The sequence below is a fragment of the Phoca vitulina genome, unplaced genomic scaffold (genome assembly GCF_004348235.1).
Source record: "Phoca vitulina isolate PV1807 unplaced genomic scaffold, GSC_HSeal_1.0 scaffold21, whole genome shotgun sequence".
NCBI lineage: Eukaryota > Metazoa > Chordata > Mammalia > Carnivora > Phocidae > Phoca > Phoca vitulina.
The window spans coordinates 24,130,662-24,152,723 of record NW_022589724.1 but is presented as its reverse complement, the minus strand read 5'-3'; the positions used below and the strand labels follow the sequence as shown (position 1 = coordinate 24,152,723).

General features: G+C 45.6%; 1 protein-coding gene across 2 annotated transcripts in view; it reads right to left on the bottom strand.

Annotated features, from left to right (window-relative positions):
• The window catches only part of PBX3 (PBX homeobox 3), a 210,097-nt gene extending 208,952 nt beyond the window's left edge, over positions 1-1,145 (bottom strand). The window contains exon 1 of one of the 2 annotated variants that reach the window (XM_032418390.1): positions 854-1,145. In XM_032418390.1, the coding sequence (XP_032274281.1) occupies positions 854-1,053 (200 nt within the window). In that variant the 5' untranslated portion in view covers positions 1,054-1,145. The remainder of the gene's footprint in view (positions 1-853) is intronic. The other variant, XM_032418391.1, reaches the window with a different exon arrangement.
• Between the last annotated feature and the right edge of the window lie 20,917 nt (positions 1,146-22,062).

Here is a 22,062-nt window from a genome sequence, read left to right as displayed (position 1 = left end):
TTCCGGCCCTCTATTTTGGAAGGCTCCTTGGAACCATGGCAAGTCAACAGAAACTCAAGTTGACTACTTAGCGACAGCCCGCAAGCTCCGGCGGCCAAAGATCCAGCCCGAACCAGGCGCGACCCATCTGCCCGGCAGGCAGCTGCCTCGGCGACCGCAGGGCGCGAACCCGCGCGGGGAGCCTAGATAGCGGGGCAGACGACGGCGACCCGGGGGAGGGGACGGCGCGGAGGGACTCCCGCGTCCGCCCTCCGCAGGGGGAGCGGGCGCGGCGCCGGCGACCGGCCGACTACGGCCAGCGGGCGGTGACAGCTCGGCAAAGTTTGCGAGGCGGCCCTCCCTTCCCCGAGAACTTGGCCGCCCGCACCCGGACCCGCCAGGGAACCGCCCATCACCCCGCGCCCGCCCGGCTGGGGCGGCCGCCCGCACGGCGAGGTCGTCCCGCGGCCAAGTGGAGCCCGGCGCCGCGACTCCGGGACGGAAGAGAAAGTTGCACTTCCCGCAAGTGCGGCCCGGGGCCCTCTCGGGGCGGCGTGCACAGGGTCCAGGCGGGAGGTTTGAATCCGTGGGAGGGGGCCGGGCTGCGAGAGGGCCGGACGGGGGAGGGCAAGAAAACCACAAAATCCTCGTGGCACCAAGTCAGTCCCGTGCCCCGAGAGCAACTTTGCCGACTCCCGCCCGCGTCGAGGGGTGCGGGCAAGTCCCCCCGAGGCCCTGGCAGGCGGCCGGTTTGCGGAGAAAGTTCCCTGCCCAGAGCTGAGGCCCCTGCCCCGGGCGCCACCCCGGGCCCCGACTCGGCCGCGGGCCCGGCTCCCGCACACACACAAAAGATGCTTAATGAGACGACACCAACTTTGCTTGCGCCTCGTCCAAGCTCTGGTCGGTGATGGTCATGATCTGGTGGAGGATGTCGCCGATGTCCTGCTTCCTGCCGTCGCCGTCCGCCCCTTCGTGGCCGTGCGGGGGAGGCGGCAGGGCCATGCCCCCCTGCACCGAGTGGCCGGCCAGGTTCACCCCGGCCAGAGTCTGCAGCATCCTGGATTGATCGTCCATCCCGCCGCGCGCGGGCGGGAGCGGGCGGCGGCGGCGGCTGAGGCGAAGGCTGAGGCGGCGGCGGCGGCGGCGGCGGCAGCGGCGGCGGCGGCGGAGGCGACGAGGGAGGAGAAGAAAGAGGGGGAGGGGGAGGAGGAGGCGGCCGCGCGCTCCCCGCCCGCGCGGGGAGGGGGCGGCCCGGCCGGCGGGGCCCGCGGCTGAGGCGGTGCAGACGGGAGCCCGGCTCCGGCTTCCGCCGCCGCCGAGGCTCAGGAGAAGCGCCGGGCGGAAGCGCCGGGCTCCGCGGCGGTGGCGGAGGCGGAGGCAGCGGCGCCCGCTGCCCTCACGCGGCCGCCGCGCCGCCTCCGCGCCGCCGCGCGCCCCGCCGGGCGGCCCCGCGCAACTTGCTCCTCAGCGCCCGCCGAGTTGCCGGGACGCCCGCCGCCCCCCGCGCCAGCCTGCGCACTCCCCTTCCTCGGCCGCCGCCGCCGCCTCCGCCGCCTCGGCCGGGCGGGATCCGAGCCCCGGCGGCCCCGGGGGAGGGAGCGGCGGCGGCAGGCGGCAGCGGCGGAGGAGGCCGGCGGGCGGGCCGAGGGGAGCGAAGGGGGCGGAGGAGGAAAGTTTGGGAGCGGGCGGGCCGGCGCAGCGGGGCGCGGAGCCCGATGGAGGGCCCCGGCGGGGCGCGCGCCGGGCGGACAGCAGATTGATGGGGCGGGAGAAGTCGCCGCCGCCACTGCCGGAGCCGCGCACCCTGCCAGCAGCCGCCGCGGACCGGGCTCGAAGGCCGCTCGGCTGAGGGATTGACAAGCTGCCAGTGCCACTCACTCACTGCGGCCCCAGCGCCCGGGGGGAGGGGCGGGGGCGAGAGGGAGGGCGGGGAGCGCTCCGCACGCTCCGCCCCCGAGGGCGGCGCGCGCGCTCATTGGGCTTTGCGCCTCCCGCCGCCGCCACTGGCACCGCCCCCGAGTTGCGGCCGGCCCTCTCTGGCCTCTGATCCCCAGCGCTCGAGAGCGCGCCACCGGATCCTCACGCCTGGTCGCGTCCTCGGCCCGCGGGACAGACCGCCCCGACCCGCAAACGCTGTGCCCGCACCGCGGCTCCTGATCTCTAGTGTTAACAGTCATGGGTGCGAGGAGTTGTGTATGGGACACGGAGCAACTCGTTCCAAAGCCACCCATGTGCTTCCCCGCAGCGCCGCGAGCTTCACGCCTAGGACAGCGCCTGGTACATTTTCCCGCTCTTCCCGTCAGGAGGTGGTACCCTCAGGGTTCCGGCTGCTCGTCCCAGGCCAATCGTAATGCGCTAGGAGCCGAACGGGGCGGGACAGAGGCAAGAAAGCGCTGTCCCAATTGGAGCGTTCGAAATGTCCTGGGCAGAGGCGGGGAAGCGGCGGATGGTGGCCCCGCCCCTCCCGAGATCACCATAGTAACCGAGAGGGCGCTGCTTGGAGTTGGCGCCAGCGCTCAGGCCTTGCGCTGTCCCTCAAGAGGTGACCAGGTAAGGTGGGAGCCTGTTGTCCCGCATGCTTCGTGTCTGCTCTGAGCGGATCTGAGTACTGTACACTTTCTCTTGAAAGGGGAGCATAAGAAAATGTGTCACAGGGAAGTGGCTCCGGGAGGAGGGAAAGGGCCTGACGTACAGGACCAATTCCAGCCTTACAACACTTCACACACTCTGCAATTCTTGGTAATCCAGGGATTACTCCTTTGGCAGGGTTTGCTTTTAGCTGCCTCCAGATGGACCAAAGCTGCAAAAAACGAGCTCTGTATTACAAAGATATGTTTACTTAAGGATAGACTGGATTTCACTTATCAACTTACCCCATCACCATGAGTCATTTAATGTTGGGGACCCCAGTCACAGATTTTCATATCCCTAACACCTTTTCTTCCATTGTTCTCTGTCTACAAATGACTAAAGGCTCACATTATTTAGGGATCTAGACTTCCGGCCCTTGTGGACGCTTGAGCTTTCTCTTAACCTGATTTCCCAAACAGCTTCAACATGTTTTCTCCATTTGAGATTCACAGAGCTCATTCTAGTTGGGTCCTTTGGTTAGGTGGTTCTGAAAAGTCTTATTCCTTCCCCAAACACAGTAAGCTGTCTTATTTGAAACCAAAAATAGGGGTATGAGATATGAAAAATGGCTCTTACTCTGCAGGGCTTAATGTAGGACAAGCAGTTCTTTACATACCAGATGGATTCTTGGAATGAAGCAGGCTACTCGGTTCCAGGTTCTTTCCTTCATATGTTGTGTGTACTTTTAAATACTCCCCACTGCAAAGCTAATAGCTAACCTTACAGTTAGGCAAGCTAAAATCTTTACAAACTGCACAGCTGCTGGAGAGGGAGTTCCAAACAATCCACTCTACTTACTTCCAAAGAAGCCCCCTCATGTTCATTAATATTCTCTGCTCTTCTATAGCCCATTCATATGTCAAGTTTCTGATTCTTCTTTCAAGCCCCCATTATGGGTTACTCATAGTCATCATTGATTGGCCTTTCTCTTTATTCTTAACTTGTTTTTCAAAGCTGTCACTAAATCCTTCTACATTTTTGCATGAAGGAGCAAGAGCAAACAGCCAGTCTTTCTCGCAATTCTTTAATGCTGAAGATGTAAAACCACAGAACTCTATCTGAAAGATGCCTTAAGCTCTAAATTCCTTCCAGCTCTAAAATTCATTGATCCTGTGACTCACTATCAGGCCACCTTCCTGCCCTTCTAGGCTTATAATCTTGACTAATCAGTCATGAGGATGAAGCTAATTAGCAATGGGGATTTATGGTTATTTCTAGCCCGGTCCAAAACAATGAGTTATGTAAGCAAAGCAACATATATAAAAATGTAAATAAAATTAAAGAAACACTTAAGCAAATAAAGGCAATTGGGAACTATGGGCTATGTAAGCAAACTGGAACATAAAAACATAAATTAGAATTAAGAAAACCGTTAAGCAAATGCCAGCAATTAGGAATAAAACAACTTGTTAAATGTCTAACACCCGCAGCTATTTTATGGCACACACCTCTAAACCCATGGTCATTCAGTGATGTGGAAATTTGGTATCATAATTCTGCATTAAGTGATTGGATTAGATTGACCTTCTGCTTGGGAGGTTTCTCTTTTTCTTATTATCAATATGAGTTGCAGTAAAAGCCAGAGGGTCCTAGCGAGGATTCCCTCATAGGCTCATTGACAGTCACCATTGATTTAAAGTGTAAATTCTTTTAGATTAGTTTCCAAGCCCCAATAAACAGTGTCAATTAATTGCACATGTTCCAAGATCTCTTGTGCCTTTGCCAGTTTCTCGTGTAGGATGTTGCCTTGTCTCCGCTCAGCAATCTGAGTCACGTGGTTTGGTGCCTTCACAGATAATAGAATAGAACCTCCCTAAGTACCCGAATCCATCTTTGCTCTTTCTAAGGCACTGATTATTAAAAAGTCAAGGGAAATGTAATTTACTCTTGGTGAATGTACATTCATGTAAAGTTAACAGTGACAAAATGGTGAAAACCAAGTAGGGGCTCTCTCATATCCATCCCTTTCCATAGGTTTATATTAACATCACCATTGCCTCTGTCATCAATGTGGTGATCGTCACGGCAGATGCCATTATTGAGCACTCTCTCAGGGTGGGACATTGTGCTCTGTGCTCCCCTTATTTCATCTTATTTCAGTCTTACAACAGCCCTGTCCTGTCTAGGTCAGGTTATTATTAAACAAGGAAACAGAATGAGAGAGGGTAAGGAAGTGACACAAGACCACAAAGCCAGTAAGTGCTGGACCTTGGATTCAAATCTTGATCTGTGTGGCTGCAAAGCCTGCCCTATAAAACACTGTGCAGAAAAACATCATTTAGGGGCGCCTGGGTGGCTCAGTTGGTTAAGCATCTGCCTTTGGCTCAGGACATGATCCCAGGGATCGAGTTCTACGTTGGGCTCCTTGCTCAACGGGGAGCCTGCTTCTCCCTCTCCCTCTGCTGCCCCTGCTTGTTCTCTCTCTCTCTCTCCCTTTCTGTGAAATAAATAAATAAAAATCTTTAAAAAAACTTTTTATGTCATTTAATCAAGGTTACTAAGTAAAAACCACCAGGCCTTAACAGGTGAACTGTAAATTAATGAAAATAAGTAATTAGTACTTAATAAAAGGAAGATAAGCAACTCTTTTAGAGGAATCTGGGTCTCATGGCAATGGAGGAGGGAAATGCAGACGAAGCCCAGCCAGGCCATCCTCCATGGCCACCTAGGACTTTGCCTCGCTGCCCACCTTTCCTACCATGCCTATCTTTGCTGATCTTCATCTGCTCTAAACTCTCAGAACATATTGCCTGAAATGTGTAACTTACTACCATACTAAATAGTCCTGTGTTGTTTGCTCTCCAATTCACCTGTTAGTTTTCTCATCTAGTTCATAAGCATGTTAAGGGCAAGGTATTTTGAGGTGTGACTACAACATGGTTGATTTGACTTAAAAAAAAAAAAAAACAACATCAACAACAACAAAACTTGGACAGCTAAGAAAGATGTCACTTTGGAGAAACTGACTAGATACTTACTCACAAACATATCATTGCTCCGTCACTATAGAAATGACTCTTCAGAAGTGGTCTTTACAGTTGCTAGCACATGTGACATGTGACAAATCTTCATCTTCTGAGGCTTTCTTTGAGCAACCAAAGAATCAGTGGGCTAACAGTGCACCCTTCTACAATGTGGTCCTTAAAAGAGAATATTTATTGAAATACATAATTTCTGGGAAGTTTGATAGAAAGCCCCATCTCTCTGTTCTTTCATCCCTCATAGCACCTAATACAATGCAGTGGCATACACAGTAGGCACTTAGACCCGACACTGTCAGTTGCTTGCCCACTTCCTTCCATGCTGATAGAACTGTGATTTTATTCCTATGGCAATGTGTTCAGTCTCCATTAAGGACTAAGTCAACTATGAACATCCTATCCCCTGCCTTCTGAGCTTTCAAGGCATAGGGATGATGGGATGACTTTCCTATTAAAAATAAGAGACAGACATGGCTCTTTTCTCCTTCCTTCTACCTCTTTCCCCCTTTGAATGTGATTCTGATTCTGGAGCAGCAGTGGCAGCCATCTTGTTATAATGAGGTGACAATATGAGGATAAAAATCAACAGAGTTTGGTGGTTTATCTCTGTGGTCTCCCTCCTCCAAACCCATAATTCCAGTCCAATCATGAGAAAAACATTAAACAAATTTCAATTGAGGGATATTCTGTAAAATCCCTGACTAGTACTCCTCAAAACTGTCAAGGTCACCAAAAACAAAGAATATCTGATAAACCATCATAACCAAGAAGAGTCTAAGGAGATATGACGACTAAAAATGGTATCCTGGATTAGATTCTGGAACAGAAAAAGGGTATTAGGTAGCAATTAAGGACATATGAGTAAGCTATAGACTTTAGTTAATAATAATGTATCGTGGGATGCCTGGGTGGCTCGGTCGTTAAGTGTCTGCCTTCAGCTCAGGTCATGATCCTGGGGTCCTGGGATCAAGCCCCGCATCAGGCTCCCTGCTCAGCGGGAAGCCTGCTTCTTCTTCTCCCTCTCCCCCTGTTTGTGTTCCCTCTCTCACTGTGTCTCTCTCTGTCAAAGAAATAAAGTCTTTAAAAAGAAAAGTAATAATAATGTATAGCTATTGGTTCATTAATTGTAACAAATGCACCATATTAACATAAGATGTTAATAATAGGGAAACAGGGTGGAAGGTATTAGAGAACTCTGTACTACTCTTTTATTCCAAAATAAAACATTTATTAAAAACAAAAATAAACATGGTAAGTGGGGAAGAAAGACAGGAAAAGCCTAGGTGCCTGCAGATATTGTTGACTATCTGAACACAACAAGTAATTGCTTACTCCCAGGTTCCTAGTTATGTGAGAAAATTTAATTCCTATTTTTAAATTCCTATTGGTTTGGGTTTTCTGCTACTTACAGCAAAGCTGATCTAGCACTATAATTACATAAAGGAATGATGGAGGGAAGAATAGCCTAGCATAGTGCCTGGTACATGGTAGGAGCTCCTACAGGTTGGAAGATGTTATCTAATAAAAAAAAAAAAATTGCATGATCTTTGCCCTGGGTTCCTAGGAGGTAACCTTTGCAATTTCCCAAGTGAGAGGAGTATCTCTTTTATTAATGAACCCCTTGGATCACACCTGAGTTTATGCTAACAAGAAGACTCAGGATAGAGACTGATCACCAGAAAGACCAACCATGTAATTAAAGGGTTGGGGCTTTGAGCCACTTCATTCTCCCAGGATGGCAAGGAAGCTGGAGATTGAGTTCAATCATGTGAGCAATGAACGACCCAGTCATGCCTATGTAATGAAACCCTAATAAAAACTCTGGACGCCAAAGCTCAGTGGAGCTTCCTGATTGGGGAACACATTGATGTATCAGAAAAATTATGTGCTCCAACAACACAGGGAGAGAGCATAGACGCTCTGCATTCGGGACCCACTAAGACCTTGACCTACATGTCTTTTCATTTGACTGGTTCTGATTTATATCCTTTATAATAAAACTATAATCATTTCAGAGCTCTTTGTCATTTAGTGAATTATTGAACCTGAGGGGGTCACTTGGAATACCCAAGTTTGTAGCCAGTTGAGAAGTACAGCTGGTCTGGGGAACCTTGAACTTTGACTGGCATCTGAGGTGAGGGCAATCTTATTGGGCTCTGCACTAATTATCTATTGCTGCATAATAAATTACCTCAAAACTTTTTGGCTTAAAACAACAAACATTATCTTAGACTAAGTTTCTGTGTGTTAGGAATTTGGATGCAGCTTAGCTGGGTGCCACTAGCTTAGGGTCTCTCATGAGGCTGTAGTCAAAGGTGACAACCGGGGCTGTAGTCACCTCAAGGCTCATCAGGGGGAAGGTCCACTTCCCAGCTCACTCACATGGCTGTTGGCAGGCCTCAGGTGCTCAATGACTATTGGCCAGAGACATCGGTTCCTTGACCCATGGAGTCTCTGTGGGGGACAGCTCACAACATAGCAGCAGGCTCTGAAAAGAGTGAGAAAGCCAGAGAACAAGCAAGATGGAGGTCAGTCTTTTGTGTGTCCCAATCTCCTGACACTTTTTCTGTGTTCTCTATTAGAAGCAAGGTACTAAATCCAACCCACGCTCCAGGGGAGAAGATTACACAGAACATGAATATCAGGGAGAAGGATCACTGGGAGCTGTTATGGACTGAATACTTGCACCTCCCCCCAGATTCATACATTGAAGCCATACCTTCAATGTGATAGCATTAGGAGGTGTGTCTTTGGGATGCTAATTAGGTTTTGATGAGATCATGAAGGGGGAGACCCCATGATGGGATTAGTGCTCTTATAAAGGGAGGAAAAGACACCAGAGCTTCCTCTCTCTGCCACGTGAGAATAGAGTGAGAAGGCAGTCATTGGCAAACCAAGTAGAAGGTGGAGGGCTCATACGGGCAAAGGTGGGCGTCGTCTTAAAGGCAGCCTAACCCGTCCTCCAAATTTAATTCTCAATGACAAATCAAATCATGGTGTGATCCTTGCCCTCTTTCTCTCACTTACATTCCATGGGATCTACCTTTGCAATGTGCTTCTTGGCCAGGCCTTCAAGGTCCTCTATACACTACCCTAGTTCTATGTCTCCAGTCTTATTTCCCACTATTCTTTTTCATACATTCAATGTTCTCATCGCTCCTATTGTCCCACACTTTCTGGCCTCCTGCCTTTTGGTCATGCTGTTCCCTTTAATAGGAATGCATGCCCCAGTCTTACCCATCTTCAAAAATGCTGTTCAACTTCTTTCACATACTGTGTCTTACTGATCCTCAAAATAACTCAAATATTTTAAGACAAGTAATATTAACCTCATTTTATAGATAAGGTTCAGAAAGTAATAGCGGCTTACACTTACTGAGCACTTAGATTGTGGCAGCCCCATGTTAATGGTTTCTCATACTTCATCTAGTTAAACCCTCAAAACACTATGAGTTGGGCATTAACCTCCCCATTCATAGTTGGAGAAACTGAGACCTAAAGATGTCAAATAACTTGACCAAGTTCACAAGGCGGGTAAATGAACTATGATTCAAACAGGTCATCTGGCTCGGCATCCTTGTAAATAACCCCCATGCCACACTACCTTTGGAGGGGTTATGTCACTTGTCCAAAGTCACACCATTATTAAGTGACAGTGGAATTGGGACTGGAGACTTCTGACCCTTTCCACCATATATGTTCCCTCCCTGCTCTAATGTCACCTCAAGAAAGTCTCTTACAAGCCCCCAAAGGAAGTAAATCCTTCCTTTTTGAGTCCCCAATATATATATTATGGGTTCTTATAAATGTTACCTTCCTTTAGATTGTGATAAAATACGCATAACTTATCAGTTTAACCACTTTTAAATGTTCAGTGGTATTAAACACATTCACATTGGTATGTAACCATCTTTCCAAGCTGAAACTCTGTCCCCACTAAATACCAAACCCCCTCCTTCCCCGTCCCTGGAAACCACCATTCTATTTTCTGTCTCTGGGTACCTCATATATGTAGAATCATACAGCATTTGTTCCTTTTTGTCTGGCTTATTTCACTTAGCATAATGTCTTCAAGTTTCATCCATGCTCTAGCATGTGTCAGAATCCCTTTCCTTTTTAAGGCTGAATAATATTTCCTCATATGTATGTACCACATTTTGTTTATTCATTCATCCATTGATGGACACTTGGGGTGCTTCCACATTTTAGCAATTAATAATGTTGCTATGAACATAGGTGTCCAAGTGTTTGAATTCTTGCTTTCAGTGATTTCAGGTACATACCCAGAAGTGGAATTGCTGCATCATATAGTAATTCTATTTTTATTTTTTTAGGAACTGCCTTAGTGTTTTCCATAGAGGCTATACCATTTTACATTCCAACCAACAGTGCATGAGGGTAAATATGTACTATTTATTTGTTTGTTTGTTTGTTTGTTTAGGAGGGGGCACCCAGATATGAACCGGGGACCTCTTAATGTGCAGTAATATGTACCTTTTAATATGACTTCTAGAAATGTATCTTGTATAGTCTGTTTCTTAAAGAAAAGATCTTTTGACATTCAACACCTGAGCAACCTTATATATAATCGATGCTTGAAAAATATTTTGTTAAATAAATGAATAGAGTATCAAAAAATTACTATCTTGAAACAAGGAATCTGCTTGTATTTGAAACATACTGAAAACTTCAGAGAAGATGCAAATAGCTTCTGAACAGTGTGCCTAGAGAGATTTTTTGAAACTGGTGCATAAATCCAGAGTTTCATTTCTTAAAAACAAGTGGTCCCACAGTATATTTCTTTTTCTCTCACCAGCTTCTTGTCAACACTAGGTTCATCTCCTAGTCCTGTTTCTTTTCTAGGCTTACAATAAAACTGATTTAAAGTAAAAGTTTCTTTAAGAATTATGCTCCAATATGCTGATCTGAAAATAAATTTTCCAAAATTATTTTTTTTTTACCCATAAGGGGGCCATCAAAGATTTTCTGGTGATATTATTTTCTAAGAACTTAGGAAGGCTGTTATAAACAAGCAGGTTATAAACTTGCTTCTGTCAGAAGCAACTAGATATTTTTGATTATCATCCATTTTGAATGTCTAGGTCAGATTTTAATGCAGAAACAATTAAAATGGACTCATAACGCCTTTTATTTTATTACTATAAGTAATAATTTTGTGTTACAGGGGAAAGTACTGTTCAAATATATATTTAAGATTTTATTTTTTAGAAATGAGTTCATGAATTATTTTTCTTATAACGTTCTTCCTACGATGTTATTGCTCATTAGTACAATAAGGTGGAAAGAAGAGAGGAGGTGAAGTAAGTAAATGATGCTTCACCAAACCATAAGATAGACATACAGGCAGAACAGGTTAGATATTTACCTAAGATGAAATTTTATAATGCTCAGGAATTTCGGACAACTGTGATTATTCAGGGCAGTAAAAATCATGTCTTAGTTACCTAGCATAAGACCTCTCTTCCTCTTGAACCTCACACCTACCCCCATGAGTCTCCAAACCCACATTTCCTACCCCAGGGCCCAACCCTCCTGGCCTCAGCTTATTGGGCCAGGGATGAGCACTTGCCCAGAGCTAAACCAATCAGCCTCTCTTCTGGGGACTTGCCCTTGCACCTGGAAGACCCTGATTTGTTTGCTGGCTACTTGAATTGGGGATATAACCTCCAGAACTCTGGGTCAGTTGTGTTAACAGCAGAGGAGAAGTAGAGAAAGCCACTTGTAAACAGAACATTCAGGAAAGGAGAAAGGGTGTGACCTGGGAAGGGATGGGGATTGGGGAGAGGGTGGGCAGGGAGCTGGACATCTCCCAGGGTTCTGAAGGCTTTCCAATTTCTGATTCTCATGGTGTCTGGGAGTCATTCAAGAGCCCTACAGTCTTGACTGGACAACTATAACCTGGATCCTGGCAGATGGTTTAATTTTGAATCATGTGTACATCTGCATCAGAAGTTAAGGAAGAGGGTTAAGCTCCAAGATGGAGCTGGGTGGGGTGTGATCAAGGGGGCCTAGGTAATCTGGCTGGGAAGAACGGGGGAAAGGTAGAGGCAGAGACACTGAGGGGAGCTGGAGGTTTGAGGAGAGGAGGATGAGTTCAGTGTGCACATGGAGCCTGTGGAGCCTGCAGAAGGACCAGGGGTGAGGTGCAGTGGGCACCCGGGCTTCTAAAGCTGAGGAGAGTGGTGGGACCAGAAGGAGAGGTTTAGGAATTATTAACATCTCAACGGTATTAGCACTTGTGACAGTTAACGAGATCACACAGGGAGATTGTGAGCAATGAGAAAAATGAGGGTCTGTGACGGAGCACCAATAACTTAGGGACAGATGGAGAACAAAGGAGCCCAATAGGACACTTTGCCGTGGGAGAGAGACTAGGAAAGCACAGCAGCACAGAAACCGAGAGTGTTTTAAGGAGAGAGAGGTCAAAAGATCAACTGAGTTAAGGTCTATGAGGTGTTCCCTGGATTTAATGACACAAGCATTGGCGCCCTAGTGAGAACTGTCTTAGTGGAGTTAGGGGGTGTGGCGGAAGCTTGATGGAGTCAGAGGAATGACTGGTGAGAGATGCAGACGTGGGGGGAGGTGGTGGTGGAGGTTAGTAGACAGCTTTTTGGAGAAATTCAGCTGTCCAGCAGAGGAAAGAAAGGGCAGGAGCTGGAGGGCAATGTGGGGTTGGGGACTCTTAGGGGATCTGAAAGAGATTGAAAAATGTTTAAATGCCTCATAAGTAGGAGCTTGTAGTAGGAGAAATGGAGAGGTGGACCCCAATGAATAAAGCTCTGAGAAAGTAGAGAGGATGGGGTTCTTGCCTAGGGTGATGCTGCCCTTGGTAGCAATTCCTAAGGGAAAGAAGGGAAGAAAGCAGGAGGGAGCACAGGGGGAAGCTGAACTTCAGTGTAGAACTAATGACCGTCTTGGTGGACCCCATGGGAACTGGAATGGCTCTGCAGAGTTGTCCTGAGTTAGGTCAAGAGACCTGGGCCATTATCTTCTGGCACCCACCAGTTATAGGATGCCGGCTTCCCTGCCAGGGAAGGCCATGACCTTGAGTGAGGTGGCTCTCCACAGCTGAGGCCATTCCTAAAGGGACCTGACAGCTGAAGACTGCCTCCAGGTGGCACTCCCTACAACCAGGGCAACAAACCCTTCAGTGAAGAGGGATTGCATGGGGGGCGGGGGGGGGGCAGGGCAGAACACAGGGTCCCCCCATTCCTCTCTTTTACCAGAATTACAAAGTTTAAGTTCCTTGGCCCCATGTTCAACTCCCTCCATTGTCTGGCCTCTGCCCTCCACTCCAGGCTTCTCCCCCACCTTATAGTTCAGCCCTACTCCTCACTCTGATCCTTCTGTGCCTTTCCACCCCTCAGTCTGACATGGTTCTATTTCTCTGGTTCTTCCTTCAGAATCCATCTCAGATGTCGCTTTTCTGGGAAAGCTTCTCTGATTCTCCCAGATAAATCTCTTCCTTCTCTCTCCTGCCTTGTGCATATTTCTCTTTTTTTCGCTTAATTATCCTGCATTGTCAGTTATCTCTTTCCCTGATTAGGCTATGAGCTCTCTGAGTGCAGGGATGCTGAGTGAATGATCTCAGTCTCCCCAGCCCTATGTGCTGGGCATAGAGGAGGCACTGAGTTACCATTAGTTATATGAATATGTGAATTAATTTATGAATAGATGAATGAATTAATGAGTTGGCAGAACTTGGGCTCAGTGGGCTCACTAATCTGGAGGCTAGTGCCAAGGAGGGTCAGCAGCCATCTGAACAATAATGTCCAATGGGCATGGTGAGCCCTGGTCCAACCCATCTTTTTTGGGGGGAGGGAGAGACCGTGAGCGGGGGTGGGGGTGGGAATGGGGAGAGGGGAAAGGGAGAGAGAGAATCCCAAGCAGGCTCCACACCCACACGGGGCTTGATCCCACGACCCTGAAATCATGACCTGAGCTGAAATCGAGTCGGATGCTTAACTGGCTGAGCCACCCAGCCCCCCTCCCCAGGTCCAACCCATCTTGAGTTGACAGCCAAGAGGTCTTCTCTGATAGGTGAGGGCAATCAGATTTCTGGAAAGCAGCATTTTCATTCTGAGAAGGAAGGGGAAGAGGGTTGGAAGGGATGGGGAGATATTCTATCTCAATGGAAATAAGACTTCAGCTATTGGCTATGAGTACAAAGATAGGTTATGGCCATATAAAACCCTGGAGTAGTGTAGGCTGGCAGGGCTGGCAGTGTGGGACCCAGGTCAGAGTCTTGGACTAAGGGTGTAATCTGGTACCAGTGGGTTTGGGAAAGGGAGATGACAACAGGAGGACAAGGAGGTCCAGGGTTCCCCCAGGCCCTCTGTATGCTGGCTCAAATCCTAGATGCATCAGATCCTGTTGGGTCTGGGGCTGGGTACTTCTGAACCTGCTTGGGGTGGGCTCATTACATGGTCTGGCAGGTTCTTCCTTCTCTACTTCCCACCACAAATACTTGTTTTCTTCAAGTATTTTCTTATTTAATCCTCACACTACACTTTAACAGTGATATGTGTTTTTTATTTAAACACTGATATAAAACTGACCATGTGCCAGGCACTGTTCTTAGCACTTTACAAATAGTAATGGATTTGATGTTCATAACAGCACTGTGAGGTCGATAGGTACTTTTATCCTGTTTTACAGTTGAGGAAATAGAAACACAGGGATTGAGGTTACATTGCTAGCAGGTAAATGATAGTTTGTATTTTACACAACATAGGAGTTTATTCATTCATTAATCAAGTAGTTATTGATAGCTTCCCTTGGACAAGGCCCTGTGCTAGGCTGTAGGGTACAGTGTGAAAGAAAGCAGGGGAAGCCCCAGCTTTCAAGATGCTTCCAATTTGGGTCCTGCATTCCATTCCGCTAAGTCTTAGTGATTGCAGATGTTCCTCACGGATGCTTCTGCTTATTTGTCTAGAAATTCTTCATCTTGAAGCCACCTTAAGGATAGAGATATCATCCTCAAGCCCTCTCATCTGCTTCTCTGGCAAATCCTTGGCTTGTCTCTACCCAACTGGCTCTAGTAGGAAGAAAGCAGAACCCCATCCCTAGGAGTGAGTGGAATGCTTGGTTTCCAGCCCAATTTCTTGCCTTCATCCATACGGTCTCCTTCACCTGGAATGTGGTCTCCAACAATTCATCCTTGCCAACAACTTTGACAATAACAGCTCCGAAGACAGCTTCTTTGACTGTCTCCAGCCCTACTATGACAACATATTTCATGAATGCTGACTGAAGACATTGTCTCACTTAATTCTCACGCCAATTCTATGAGAAAAATGTTATCATCTCCATCTTATAGATTAAAAAAACAAGGCTCAACAAAATGAAAGAATTTGCCCAAGGTCACCCAGCTAATAAGTAGCAGAGCTGGGATTTGAACCCGTATCTGTCAGACTCTGAAGACCAAGCCGGGTTTTTTCTTTTTTCTGTTCTCTTTATTTTACTGCATTAGAAATTTATTTCCTTCACATATACAGAATATAAAACCTATCTTCACAATGAATTATGCCTCTCTGCTCTCATTTTTTCACACAAAAATTAATGACCACTTCCTGAAAAAAAACTGAAATAAATCCAGAAGCCCAAACCCTTAACCAGGGCACCATACCGCTGCTACTTAAGCTTTTGTTTCTGGAATCCTGGGATATTCAACATATATTCCACAATTATGCAGTTGCTTACGGTCTTCAGTTGTTTCATGTGTGAATTTCTTGTTTGCTCAGCTTGATTTTTATCCCCTGTGATGCACACAGTAAATGCATAATAAATGTTTGTTGAATGAATGGATTTTACATGTATCTTGCTGAAATATACACAGCTCTGTTTGATTCACTAGACTGGCATACCCGAACAAGAAATAATTTTTCTTAATGTGTCCCTTATAAATTGAACCCGACCATATTTGATTAATTTCACATCATGCATTTTTATTGCACCAATCACTCTGGTATCAGGTCATATTTATTTTAAAAACAGATTCACAAAGGGTGCTGGGCTGGAGTGACAGTGTAAATATGTTAATAATAAAAATAATACTAAAGATATTTTACTGGAAACTCTCGCATGCTAATGATGAGTAAGTGCATTCTACAGAAATACGTTTGATTTACAATGCAATTAATTTAAAAAAGATTCGGATCCTATACCATATCTTCTAAGATAATGAAAACTAAAAATGAATATTCAGGCCGTAAAATCAGAGGAACAAAAATCACCCCTAAAGACCTTTAACATTTTTTTAGAACAATAGCCCAATCACTGAAAATGGTGCCATTGTCGGATCAAACGTGTCCAGATTAGGAAGATCCTCCTGGGTAGCCGCAGTGATTCTGCCCTGCACAGACCACGCGTGCACCCTGTACAACCCTCGTGATGCAAAACACCACATATTATCCAGTGACCGAAGAGCCCTGGCACCTTCAATCCTGCAAGGAAAGGCTTAGGGGGTTTCTTGTTCAGGACGAAGCGAAGTCTTTCATGTCAACTCTCATTGTGGGATGTGTGAGCATTTCCATAGTTAGGTATTTGGCCCGTCCTAGAATCCTGCTAAAAAGGAAAGGCATTCTTATACCCTATTCAAACTGCAAGAAATAAAAAATGTGCTTCATTTGGTATTTCATCACTTATCTCGGATGTTCTAAGAAAGCATGCATTCTTACGCACACTTTGAGGAAAGATGCCCATTTTTGTAATAGGATTTATAAAGTTGACTCTGCCCGCTGTGTATCCAAGAGGGGAAGAAGCAGATGCTGCCGAGCCATCATGCACCACGGGGATCTTCCCGTCAGTGCAAAATGGTTGCGATTTTCCCTCATTTATTGAGGACAGATCTGCTGTGATGTAGCAGACACCAGACTTGGAGCTGGAACTATTTTGGCTTATTAAACAAATCTTGTGCATCACTTTGGTAAAAAATAAAATTTTAATTTCCAAAAAAGAGACACATGCCAGGTTGAGATAATGCATTTTCATATTTCTCCGCCAGCGATTATTCATCTGAATACTGTAGAGTGAATTCTCACAATTTTCACTGAAAATACACACAACAACCCAAAACAAATAGAAAGGGACTAAAGTGGGCCTTTAAAAAATCTCACAACTTAGTAGCCAAATCATATCCCCTGAGGACCAGAATCATGGAGAAGAAAGTAACAGAAAACACAACATGAGAGCTTTTTGTTATAAGCTTTTCAGTATTATTTTGCCTTTCATCTCTGTGCACAATTACTTTGAGAAAAATAAAATTTTAATTTAAAAATAAAAGAATAAGGTAATCTACATCCAATGAGAAAAATTGAAACAAAATGAAATATAGCATAGGAAAACTTGTTAATGATGCTTAAATGTTTTATGGTTTACCATCAGGCCTTTCCCGTTAGAAACCATTTTACTCTCCGGGTATTCTTTTAAGGACCTGAAAAGGGGGGAGGGTGGAGATGACTATTCACACCCAGAAGTCTGTGTTTCCAAGGGATGTTTAATATAAAGCGATTAGTACAACTTCTTGCCCTTTCACCATCTCTCCCACCTGGTCTTCACGAGGTCTTCCTGTGGGACAGACAGGTATGCTGTGGTTGAGGGTTGGAGCTTCGTACACACCTGAGTTTCAATCCCTTCTCTGCAGGTGATCCTGAACAATTTACTTCTCTAAGCCTCAGCGCCTCATCTCTGAAGTGGGTACAATTATAGTAGCTACTGCTTAGGGCTAGTGTCAGCATTAAAGGAGACGGTGCATGCAAAAAAAAAAAAAAAAAAAAAAAAAAGATTTAAGTATTCCATAAATGTGAGGGGGAAATTCTAAGCTGAGTTTTAAACTCCTCTTCCATTTTTATGACCTGCTGTAGGCCGCACAGGCAAACCTCACCATTTTCTTTGTGATAATGAAGTTCTGATCTTTATTCCGCTCCTCCCTTCCACTGTTCTCTCTAGGCATTGTTTCCTTTTGTCCTCTGAGCAGCATGCTTCTTCCATCTGCTTTCTGCCTCCTGAAAGGTCATTCGAAATGGCCAGCGTGACCGGTGTTATACCCAGAACCGATAACATAGAAAAATTAACACCAAACGTGTTCATGCTTTTTTAGTTTTTAATGACCTTGCCAGTTAAGACAACCAACTTGCCTTTAAACAAGCATTAAAACATTAAACTGAATTGTCCCTAGGTCGTCACAGCTGAGTTGCCAGATTCCCCCACTCCCATCCCCACCGGGAAGGAGGAGCAGGCCAGGCTCCAGTGAGTCCCATGGGACTGCGGTGAGGTCTGGCTAGAGCTGGGTTTTTTATGTGTGAGGTTGGAGGGCAGAGAGAGACTAGAAGAGCCAGTCTAAAAGGGGCTGCCATTTGAAGAGGCTTGTCGGAAGGCAGGAGGAAAAAAGCAGCAGAGAAAGGGCAAACCACAAAGATAGGTCTGCCTTGGGGTTCCTGACCCTGGGCATACTTGCCCACCTGGGCTTGCGAAGCACCAGCTGGAGGGCAGGAAGCGTTCATTTAATGGTTTGGAAGAGTGGGGAGATGGGCTCTAATCATTGGCACATCATAGAAAAGCAGCTCATCTCTTACGGCATAGAGTGGTGGTGAAGGGCCCGGGCTCCGAGGGTTCAAACCCAGCTCTGCCCTTACTAGCTGTGCTTTGGTGCACATTACCCCTCCGCTCCAAACCTCAGCTTCCTCATCACTGCCGTGATGTAAGATGGGAGTCATTAGAACACTTAATTTAGGTTCCCATCTGTAAAATGGGAATCATTAGAATATTTAATTCATAGGGCAATTATGAGGATTCAAAGACATCATACTTAAAAAGTACTTCACTAAGGATGTATCATTCTCCAGATAGCTACGTTTCTGCTGAAACGTTACCAATCAGTGAGCCACTTCTGACCAATTTACTTCAAATTGTAACTCATCCCAGGAATTCCTGTTTTATCTTTCTCCATAGCTCATACCACTTACTTATTTTAGGTATTACTTATATTTTCAATACCGTCATTCTCCCTCCATTAGAACGTCAGTTCCATGAGGGGAGGGTTTTTGTCTGTTTTGGTCACTGATTCTAACCCTAGCACCTAGACAGTGCCTCGCCAGGTGCTAATGAATTTAGCTGCTGAATAAATAAGTGTTGGCCAACATTATTATTACCATTTCAGGGTCAGAAACTCATGACAACCCCTTGAACCAGGAAAATAGGGGAAGGGAAATATAAAAAACTCTAGGTAGGTAATCACTTGTAAAATTTTCACCGGGTTCTTGGTGGAGTTTTCATATCTGATCCTTCACATCAATCACACAAAACGTCCTGGAATCTTTAAGGCAAAGGTTAACGAGGAAGGACAGAAGCCGTGACCGGCTGAGATCCGAGGTAGGGAACCTGCCTATTGTGTTGATCCTGGGAGGGAGACTGAGGCATCAAGTCTGGGATCCATCTTGGGGGTCAGGAACTGTTTCTATGCCTGAGGAGGGCAGCAGATTTTCATTTTAAAAGTTTATGTTCTTAATCTATTTTATGATATGCAAGTAACATCGGGCTTTGAAATATTATCCAAAAAATACAGATACCTCTATAGCACCAATCCTTCCCTAGGGATAGTCACTGCAGTTGTTTGTGAATGTCTATCGGCCTCTACCAAAGCATTTGTAGAGATGTAGAAATGTATGTATATCTATATGTATAGATGTATGTGTATGTGCGTGTATTTTTCAAAATATAAATGCTATCACACTCTATATGCTGCTTTTCAAATACCTTTTATCATCCTGTCATATGTGTTTTATAACCCTTTGTTTAACTTCCTAAAGATCTACCTCAGTTTTTAATGGCAGCAGGAGTTTTTAAGTTAATGATGAGCAATTTTAAAAATAATTTTAATAGCATTTTTTTAAAGATTTTATTTATTTATTTGACAGGAGAGACACAGCGAGAGAGGGAACACAAGCAGGGGGAGTGGGAGAGGGAGAAGCAGGCTTCCCGCCGAGCAGGGAGCCCGATGCGGGACTCGATCCCAGGACCCTGGGATCATGACCTGAGCCGAAGGCAGACGCTTAACGACTGAGCCACCCAGGCGCCCCAATAGCATTTATTTTTTAGAATACTTTTTAGATTTGCAGAAAAAATGAGAAGATAAAAGAGTTCCCATATGCCCTGTACCCAGTATCCCCTATTATAACATCTTCCATTGCTATAGTACATTTGCAAAAATTAAGGAACCAACTAAAGTTTAGTTGAGTTTAGCTTATTAGTAAACAGTTTAGTTTATTACTGAAGTCCATAGTTCATTCAAATTTCCTTTGGTTAATATCTTGTTCTGTTCCAGGATCCCACCTAGGATAGCACATTACATTCAATAGTAGGTCTCCTTAGGCTCCTCTTGACCAGAACTTTCTCTGGTTCATTACGACTTTAACTGTTTGAGGAGTGCTGGTCAGTTCTATTTTAGGATGTCCCTCATTTGGGATTTATCTGATCTTTTCCTCATGATTGGACTATAGCTGTGGGCTTTAGGGAGGAAGACCACAGAGGCAAAGGGCCATTTCATCATATCATATCAACAGTACATACTTGCAACATTACTTATTACTGTTGATATTATCCTTGATCACTTGGTTGAGGTAATGGATATTTATTTTACACTTTGAGTTATAATCCAATAATACTTTATTTATTTTGTTGTTCAAATTTTTCAACTTTGATCACTGGCTTTCAGTTGGCTCCTGTGTCCCCTTGAATTACCTCCATCAATGGAGTTGGTTTTTTTTTTTCCAACCACTTTCTTACTTTCTGGCACTACATGATGCTTCAGGTTCATCTTGTACATTTCCTGCCCCAACCCTAGAATTTGCCATTTCTCCAAGGAGCCCTGGTTCCTTTCACTGAAAAATGGTATAGGAAACCAACATCTTGGCACTAGGTGCATTCTTATGGCGAGCAAATTTATTTTTCTAGGAAGAATAAAGATGTCTCTGGACTTTCTCTTTTATTCAAAATGAAAATTATTAATTCAAAATTGCTATCATTGAGCCCGAAGGACAAACACATATTTCAAAAACTTATTATTTACTTTACTGGGAAAAGTATTCAGCTTTTGCAGCCTACATATGTAGGACATTTTAGAATTCATGAAATGGCATCACATGACCCTGTGGGTAGATGTGATCAATTCCACTTCCTGAATGGGAAAACCAAGGCAGAGATAAGTGATGTGACTCTTTCTACCAGGGTCACACAGCTGAGCTGAAGCTTGAATTGGTTTATTCCATTCAAAACAACACTTTGTGCTGAGATTTTGGCAAAAAAACAGGAAAACAAAATGAATGATTTACACACACACACACACACACACACACACACCCCGTTTCCTAAAACCTTTCTCCAGCATCATCTCCAGATTTTGCTGGAAATTGTACACACTCAGACAGAATAGGTTCTCCCAGATGAAGCATGTTCTGAGACTTGCCCTTTAACTATTCCCCCTCATAATCGATACTTCTGTTATATAAAAGCAGAAATCAGTTCTTAGGCTATTTCCTAAAGCCAAACCAGGCACTCAGCCTCAAGTACCATAGGGCCAGGCAGGTTTTGCAAACAATGCAGCAAGCTACAGCACAAATGTCTTGATGAATGGTGGTTGCTACCTGGCCTTCAGCACACTCAGTACCCAGCAGGAAGGCAGGCATGACTCACCTGATTGTTGACAAGTGGGCTGTGGACCCAGAGTTGCCACATCTTTCCAATTTTCCAGGAGAAGCAGAAAAGCCCTCAGGGGCCAAGACTGTGTGGGCTGGTTTCAGCTTTTAAGCTATCTGGGGGTTTTTTTGTTTGTTTATTTGCTTGTTTTATTTGTTTGCTTTTCCATTTTGTTTTTGTTTTTACTTCTGAGCGAACCTTTGTTCATCATTGTTGTAGGCACTGTTTTTGCTCAAAGTCATTTGGGTAACAATATTCACACATTCTTTCAACAACCACTTACCTCATTTATTTTTCATTCAGGAAATATTTTTTTTTAAGATTTATTTATCTAGGGGTGCCTGGCTGGCTCAGTCGGTTAAGTGTCTGACTTCAGCTGGGGTCATGATCTCAGGGTCCTGTGTGGGGCTCTGTGCTCAGCAGGGAGTCTGCTTGAGGATTCTCTTTCTCCCTCTCCCTCTGCCTCTACCCCTGCACGTGTGCGCACACTCTCTCTTTCTCTGTCTCTCATGCACGTGTGGAGGGGCAAAGGGAGAGGGAGAAGCAGACTCCCCGCTGAGTGAGAAGCCTCATGCAAGGCTGGATCCCAGGACCCCAAGATCATGACCTGAGCAGAAATCCAGAGCCAGACGCTTAACCGATTGAGCCAGCCAGGTGCCCCTCAGGAAATATTATTGAGTACATAATACAGTTGTCGTGGATCATTGAGGCAGAGATAAGTATTCTAGGTAGGGTCACTCAACACGTATGGAGGAGT